Here is an 8,968-nt window from a genome sequence, read left to right as displayed (position 1 = left end):
TTTAGTGATTTGTTGTATCATGTTGTTTTGTGTTTTACCATATGTGTTGTGTCATATTGTGTTGTGTTTTACCATATGTGTTGTGTCATATTGTGTTGTGTTTTGTCACAGTATGTCACATTACATTGTGTTCTTTCATATTGTATCGTGTTGTGTTGTGTCATGTCACATTGTGTTTTGTTCTATCATATTGTGTCGCATTGTATTGTGTCATATTATGGCATATTGTGTTGTGTTCAATCATATTGTGTTGCATTGTGTTGTGTCGTATTATGTCACATTGTATTGTGTTCTACTATATTGTGTTGTGTTCTACTATATTGTGTTGTGTTATATTTAGGAAAGATTGGAGAAAGCTGGGTTTGCTATGAAAGACCTGGTCTTGGGCAGAACACTATGAATGAATGAATGTGTTATATTATGTTACATTATGTTGTATTCTATGCATTGTGTTGGGTCATATTATGTCACATTGTGTTATGTTCTGCCATATTGCATCGTGTTGTGTTGTATCAAATTATGTCACATTGTGTAGTATTCCGCCATATTGTAATACCTCTTTTTCTGTCATATTGTCAGGGGCAGGTATTTATGGAGATTAATTTTATCATTTGTGTTTTTAATATTGGTGCTGGCGAAGATTGTTGGAGATTGATTTGTATTCTTGGCGGAGATTAATGGAAATTTTGAAAAATACAAGTTTTTTTGGAATTTGAGTATTAACTCAGTATGAATATTACTTTTAAAATAATTAACATTAAAGATTCGTTGGATTCTGGTAAAGGTGCGGTATGGCCAATAGACAATATTTGTTGGATTGAGGTTGTATTTAACACACATTCATTAGAAACGAAAAAAAAACTTGCAGCCCTGAAATTAACACTTTCAAATTAAATTATCCGTTTTTGAGTTCACTAATGTAATCAGAACACCTGGAATACCATGTAATGTAGCCTACTTGAATATAAATAACAAATTCAAATGAAAAAAAAAAAAACGAAAAAACTCAGAATATAAAATTCGCTATAAAACGACGCAATAACAATAATTCGCCAATGTGTTCATATTTAGCTATTATGAACGCTATTCCGCGATTTGTCGCGATTGTTTTATCCGTATATTATTAATCAGAATCACTTAATTCGTTAAGATTGGTAAAACATATCTATTGTATATCTATTATGTCGTGAATTTCGCGATCTCCATAAATACCCGGCCCTGCATATTGCGTTGTATTATATCACATTGCATTGAATTCTGTCATATTGTGTTGCATTGTGCTGTGTTATATAGCGTCGCGTTGTGTTGTATTGTATTTCAATACACACATTGTGTTGTATTCTGTCATATTGTGTCGCGTTGTTTCATTTTATCACATTGTGTTGTGTTCTGTCATATTGTGTTGCTTTGTTTTGTGTTGTATTACAATACTTCGCATTGAGCTGTATTCTGTCATATTATTTCTCATTATGTTGTGTCATAGTATGTCACAATGCATTATGTTTTATAATAGTGTGCCACGTTGTGTTACGTCATATCGTGTTGTGTAATTTTATTTGAAACGGTGTCGGATCTTCTCAGATTGTGTTATGTCGTCTACACATTGCATGAGAAGGCAAGAATTTATAAATTTTGAGGATATATACAAAAAGTGTTTAAGAGAAAGTTCAATCAGCGATGTGCCTTTCCAATCTGAGAAAAAGTATAAATCATTCTGAATATTTTCGGAAAAGACAATTCTTATTGAAACTGAATCCCTGAGTTTCGCAAAGTGATGTCACTCAGGTAGCATGTTAAGAATTAGGCTACAAGACTTGCAGCAGAGTTTCTTGAATCCAGGAATAACACAGTAGCGCCCTAGAAGAACGGTTAATCGACAGTAAGTGGACATATCACGACGACATGGCTTTGGCTTGTAGCATAGAGGATCTTTTCTTCTGAATTCCCCCTTACATGGACGATGCTCGTCGGAGGGAGATGGTCCACAATCAAAGAATGGTTCGCCACGAGGAGCGGGACATCGGAATTCCCGTGTCTCTACTCCATGTCCGCAGCTCACAGAGCACTGTAAACACAAAGGTTTGTTTTATTCATTATGTGAACTTGTTTACATTCTTCAAGATTATGATTGTATGTGTATGTATGTATTTATTTACACTGCAAGTGGGCAAGCACTCGGTCGCAGTGGTATATACAATATAAACAATACACAATAAAATGATCAGCAATACACAATAAAATTTACAATACACAATACAATTTTACAACACATATACAATTTTATACACAATACAATAAGAATACACAATACAATTTAACACAATAATAATAAAACATAAATAAAATATCTAATTTTACAATACAACCTACATAATTATGTATAGGTCCTACATAAGTTTCAATAGTCTTTCACTTTACTCTCATCTCATTCCCTGTAGTGGCACTATGACGCATTTCACTGACACTCTGTAACACATTTCACTGACACTATAGAACACATTTCATTGACGCTATAAATTATCACTGATCGGAACTGTTCACTGCACTGTAAAACCATAACTTCACTGACTCACCTCGCTTCACTGATACAACAGTTCAAATAAGTCAAATAATTACATCCTTATGCATACTTATAAACAGAACTACATTTAAACTAAACATTTCTAGTCTAAGGCCCTCTTACACGCTATTTTTAAATAATTTACAATTCAAACCAAGGAAGTAAACTTGTCAGGCTAGATAAATACATGTCACATTAAAAAATTAAATGTTCAATGTCACCTTAATTTTAATTTGCACTTTATACACAACTTTTAAAGTTATTCTTGAATCTTCTTTAAGGAAGGACAGCCCTCAAAGACCGCTGCAGGTAGGTCATTCCAATCATTTATAGTTCTATTTAAAAATGAGAATTTACCTACATCCGTTTTCTGTTTCCTACATTTGATTTTAAAATCATGATCGTTCCTACCATAGTACGTTGGCTTTTCTAACCGAGCCGTTATGTCTACCCATGCTTTCTGACCTAAATGTGCTCTATACAATGATGTTATTCTAGTTTTCCTACGTCTGTTTTCCAAAGTTTCCCATTTAAGTTCTTTTATCGTATCGTTTCCATCTTCTCTTTTACCTTTAACAAATTTAGCTGCCCTATACTGGATTCTTTCTAAGAAATTTATCTGATATATTCTATAGGGATCCCAATATGTAGTTCCGTATTCCATTAACGGTCGCACTAACGTTAGATATGCTATTTCCCTCGATTTGGGGCTAGCCTTTCGTCAAATGAAAAATATATCTACAAGTTTTTATGAATTAGTATGAAATCTTGTTTTGAACTGTTGCTCGACGTGGGATAATGTAAAATCATCAAATTATACTTTTTATAAAGAAGAAATGGAGAACTATTTTGCTTATTTCTTTATTTCCGTTAATAATTTTGGAATATTTTTCATGAAATGAAAGGAGACAATACGAAACGTCTGTCTTTACATACTTTTTAAAGAGGACGATACACTAATTTGAAAATCAGAAAATTCATACGAATAATGCGGTATAAAACAAACGAAATAGACTAGAATATAGTAGCTTACAAAAAGTTTAAATATTAATCTGGAAACTACAGCTCTTTAAAGTTTTTTCACGTTTGTTATTATTCTTAACCCTTAAATTGACAATGTACCTTATAGGATACAACAGTTAATAGGCTGTATGCTGTAATTTTAATAGAATAAAAAAAATGGTAGGGAAATTAAAATTTCACAATACTATAATATTGTCCAACACATAAAAATATGAACATTGCGATAGTTGTTTCCTTTACGGTCCGACAAGGTTTAATAAACTAGTGTGAGAAATGAAGCTTTGCCAAATTAAGGGTTAACTTTTCATTAATCTTCTACTGAAACCCCTTTCATTTTTTTTTTTTACATCTTTCTGTTTCCATCCGCATGTTAACATGATGAGACAGATGTCGAACTCAAATCGTTGTGTGATTCCCTCTGCCTTTCTTTTCCTGAAGACTTTACTAAAGCTACAATTCGAATTTTCGAGAAGAATTGAGAGGTCGTGAATATGAATCATGGAAGACCCTTTCAGGACGGGGAAAAGGTGTTGAGATGTATAGCGAAGTAACAGCCGCCAACAGTTGGATTGCAAACAAGAAAGGACTTTCGACTAGTGAACGGATATCTAGCCTGAGAATGACAGCAAATTTAGCAGCTGTTCGTTCCGTTCCCGGCAGATCTCTCGACGGTACCCGGTGCAGACATGGCTGCCCGGAGATTGAAACTTTAGCACACGTCTTGGGATTCTGTGAACAGGGATTGCTCTTGAGGAACTCTAGACATCATCTTAAAAGATCCAAAATTGCTGCCGCATTAAGAAATAAGGGCTGGATAGTAGAAGAAGAAATCTCCTGTCTAGCTGAAAATGGGTCAACGAGACGAGTAGATATTTTAGCGTACAATGCTGACACTAAACAGGGAATCATTGTGGACCCCACGATACGTTTTGAAGTAGAATGTCATCAGTCAGCCGAGGTCCACCTTGAGAAGAAGTCGATCTATGAGCCTACAGTCAACTATTTCAAGCTGAAATACGCCTTAATTAACGTTGAGGTATTCGGCTTGCTCATAAGTGCTCGAGGGACTATACCAGCTTTTTTCGAAGAATTTCGACGGCAGTTTGCTCTACCAACACCTCTGAGGGATGACATTGTGATAATTGTGTTAAAAAAATTCTGCCAAATCCTAATTAATCACATGGTGCCACATTAATAGCAATTGCAATTTTTCACGCCCTTTTCTTTGTTTCCCGTCTTTAAAATTTAATATCAATGTTTACATAAGTATACTAATTTTTTTTTTGAGGATATACTGAGTCCGTAAGGGCTACCCTCAATGGGGGGCAGTTTACTATTATTATTATTCTTTCATACTTGTTTTGTTCTTCTTTGTGTTCTCAATTTTTAATTATTAATGTAAAATTTAAACATACAAATTGACAGAAACCACCTATAAATAAAATTATACCACGAAAAGCCACTTAAACGGACTGAAAAGGACATTTTTTTTATAAATAGAACTTATTTTTTAATTGGTTATTTTACGGCGCTTTTTCAACAGATATGGTTATTCAGCGTCTGAGTGAGATGAAAGTGATAATGCCAGTGAAATAAGTTCGGGGTCCAGTGCCGTAAGTTACCCAGCATTTGCTCTTGATGGGTTGAGGGGAAAGCCCAGAAAAAAAAACCTCAACCAGGTAACTTGTTTCGACCAGGATTTGAACCTGGGCTCTCTCGTTTCACGATCAGGCATGTTAACAGTTACTCCACAGCGGTGTAAAATAAAACACAATATTTTAATTTCTTGGAAATGCTCTATAGAGATAAATACATTAAAATTTGTGTAATATGAAATTCAAATTGATATTATACTTGAATAAAATTTGTGTAATATGAAATTCAAATTGATATTATACTTGAAAAACCATTGTAAATATTATGCACAATGTTTTATATTCAATACAACATTTTTACTCTTTGGATTACCTGGGACCAGTTTCCTCCGATCCAGTGCGCAGGACAGGGGAGCCGATTGCAGGGTCTTGTGGTATCTGGTTTGATTCCCACTCGGCATTGCTCTGGATTTACCATATGCCTCCAAGGTGGATCGCTGCTATTTGTACGGTTATGGACACAAAATATCTCACGCTCCTGCAAGCCTCTAGAACCACAGGTTGTGGTACATTCCTCCCAGTCTCCTGATACCCAGACAAAGTCACAACTGTGGGAAGGACACAAAATCATTACCTTAATAATAATAATAATAATAATAATAATAATAATAATAATAATAATAATAGTAATAATAATAATAATAATAATAATAATAATAGTTAGTGAAAATAAATCTTGATGTGAAATTTTAAATAATATAAAATTAAGATTCCTAATTCTCCAAGAACAATAGAAGTTGTTATCTTCAGACTAATAAATAGTAACTGGAAATGATTGACAGCTCATCTCTTCAGAATTGGAATTTATACGTCATCAAAATGTGCTCTGTGAAGAAAAGAAAATTCAACTATGAACTTGGACCACATATTGGACAGCAAAGCTGTCAGAAAGAAGAAAGACACTCTTTCAGCTTTCCCAATAACGGGACTGCCTCATTGGACAAAGCATAACACAGAGTGAAAACAAAAACAGACCACAAAAGAGAAATGTGGGGAACGAACAAGAAAGGGAAATTAAAAGTACAGGAAGGTTAAGAGCGTATATACAGATTGTTTAAAAAATACGGGGCATAATTTCAGGTATGCATTTCCCACATGTAGACAATCAAAATAGTTCATTACAACATGTGTCCGGAAATGCTTTATTTCCGAGTTGTGGCCTTCACAACATTGAAATTCACCGGAACGTTTTTCTTTCCACAGGTCGTTGCCGTCAAAGGAGACATTAAGAGGGCACTCTGACAGTTCATTCCGAGGCGAAGGTTACATTCAGTGTTGTGTAGGCGTTAGACTGTGTGACATGTATTCAAATCAAGAGCTGGCGAAGATACACTTCATGTACGGTAAGGCGGACAGCAAAGCTGCGCTGGCTCGTCGTTTGTACCAGGAGAGGTACCCACAGCGACAGTGTCCAGATCGGAAGGCATTTATACGTCTCCATTACCGTCTGTGCGAGTATGGAAAATTTAACTCTCCTGGTTTGGGAAGGGGACGACCAAGATCTACAACTCCAGAAGTACAGGAGGAGATTCTGGAGGCTGTGAACATGACTCCTTCTATCAGCACATGAAGGGTAGCGTTGCAAGTCAATGTTCCTCATACGACTGTCTGGAGACTGTTGAAAGGGTATCAATTGTATCCTTATCATTTGCAACGTGTACAGGCCCTGTCACCAGTAGATTACCCTGCACGAGTTAGGTTCTGTCAGTGGTTCTTGCAGCAGTGTGGTGTAAATCCGAACTTTCCTGCCTTAGTATTATTTACAGATGAAGCACAGTTCACACGAGATGGCATAACAAATTTCCACAATCAGCATGTATGGGAGTATGAAAACCCACGTGCAACTGTTCCATCTCATCACCATGCGCGGTTCTCCCTCAACATGTGGGCCGATATCATTGGTGATCGATTAGTTGGACCCCATGTACTTGTAAACGGACTTACGGGGCAGGCGTACACAAACTTCCTGGAAAACACCATTTCTCATGTTTTAGAAGACACTCCACTGATCAATCGTCAACACATTCACTTCTTGCATGATGGCGCTCCTGCACACTTCAGTCGTACGGCTCGCCGGTACTTGGATCGAAGGTTTTCTGATCGATGGATAGGTAGAGGTGGCCCAATTGCTTGGCCTCCACGCTCACCTGATCTGAACCCTCTCGATTTCTACTTGTGGGGCCACTTAAAATCATTGGTTTATTTGTCTCCGGTGCCTGATTTGGAATCCCTTCGGAATCGAATTGTGGCATGTTCTGAGGACATACGCAATACTCCTGGAGTTTGGGATCGTGTTCGCAGGTCAATGAGACATCGATGTGAGGTCTGTATTCAAGCAGGAGGTGGACATTTTGAACATCTTCTGTAATGACAACTACCTGCGGAAAGAAAAACGTTCCGGTGAATTTCAATGTTGTGAAGGCCATAACTCGGAAATGAAGCATTTACGGACACATGTTGTAATGAACTATTTTGATTGTCTACATGTGGGAAATACATACCTGAAATTATGCCCCGTATTTTAAACACCCTGTATAACAGGCCTAAACATAATAAACGGATTCGACGTTCTTACAGTCAAAAGTGTTAATAACATCACAAACATTTACTGGCATATTAGAAAACAAATATATAAAATTCAATGTTCTGAGCATTTGATAAATAATAATAATAATAATAATAATAATAATAATAATAATAATAATAATAATAATAATATGATGTTGCTATTGTTAAAACTCTTTGACTGAAACAATTATAATGCATCAAATATTCTTCAGCGACAAACTTGAACATTTTCACCCAAGAAAATTAAGATTTAGTTTTATTACAAACTACAATAGCGGTAGAGAATTTTATTATTATTATTATTATTATTATTATTATTATTATTATTGTTATTATTATTATTGGTGATGTTCACGGTTTTATTGTTTCATGATTTATTGATTTTTGTATAAAGTAAAATAAAATGAAAACCGTAGGAGTTCCGCGGAATATATTTTGAGAAACACTGGTATAAGGCATATTACTGCGAGTTTTTGTAATTTTAAGTTATGCAAAAAATTGAAGAAAACACTCAACAAGTATTTCAAACATTTCGCAAGAAGGTATTAAGGCTGGTTCACAATAAATCGGGAATAGAAACGACAACGAGAACGAGAGCGAAAATAATGTTAAAATAAATGTATTTAAATGTGAGCATTCACAATTAACTATTGTAAATGCTAACATTTAAATACATTTATTTTAACAATTTTTCTGTTCTCGTTTTCGTTGTCGTTTCCGTTCCCGGCTTATTGTGGACGAGCCTTTAGTTGTGTATTTCAGAATAATCTTCGGAGATATCAAAAGTGTATTGAAGAAGAAGGAGGACACTTTGAACATCTCTTGTGACGTAGATAACTTGCATCTGTATCTATATTTTTTAAGTTGTTTATAAACATTTTCCCCGCGGAACAGGGTTTAGAAACTAAAGTTGTTACCGTAGGAAGGCCGGCGGTCGATTTCGTGGTAACTGCGAGAGACATATAAAATGCCGCTTTGCTGCGGTGTGAAGGTAGCGTCATAATTTGGACACTAATAGTAAGTAGAAGTACAGTACGATTAATTAGTCCTGACAGTCGCCGGAGATGTGCGCGTAGGACAGGCGAGTCCATTTAGTTACGCCAAGGTGTGTTTGGGTTATTCACTCGCTTGCCTTTACCGACCGCTCGCCCTATCTCTACTC

General features: G+C 35.7%; 1 protein-coding gene across 1 annotated transcript in view; it reads right to left on the bottom strand.

Moving 5' to 3' along the window:
• Positions 1-507: 507 nt before the first annotated feature.
• The window catches only part of LOC138701949 (A disintegrin and metalloproteinase with thrombospondin motifs 1-like), a 115,457-nt gene continuing 106,996 nt past the window's right edge, over positions 508-8,968 (bottom strand). The window contains exons 14-15 of the mRNA XM_069829328.1: positions 5,552-5,786; positions 508-2,065 (exon numbers count right to left, since the gene is read on the bottom strand). Of these exons, the coding sequence (XP_069685429.1) occupies positions 1,778-2,065; positions 5,552-5,786 (523 nt within the window). The 3' untranslated portion in view covers positions 508-1,777. The remainder of the gene's footprint in view (positions 2,066-5,551; positions 5,787-8,968) is intronic.

Source organism: Periplaneta americana, chromosome 6, assembly GCF_040183065.1.
Source record: "Periplaneta americana isolate PAMFEO1 chromosome 6, P.americana_PAMFEO1_priV1, whole genome shotgun sequence".
Taxonomy (NCBI): Eukaryota; Metazoa; Arthropoda; class Insecta; order Blattodea; family Blattidae; genus Periplaneta; species Periplaneta americana.
Note: the sequence above shows the minus strand (reverse complement) of the source record. Positions and strands in the feature narration are given on the sequence as shown.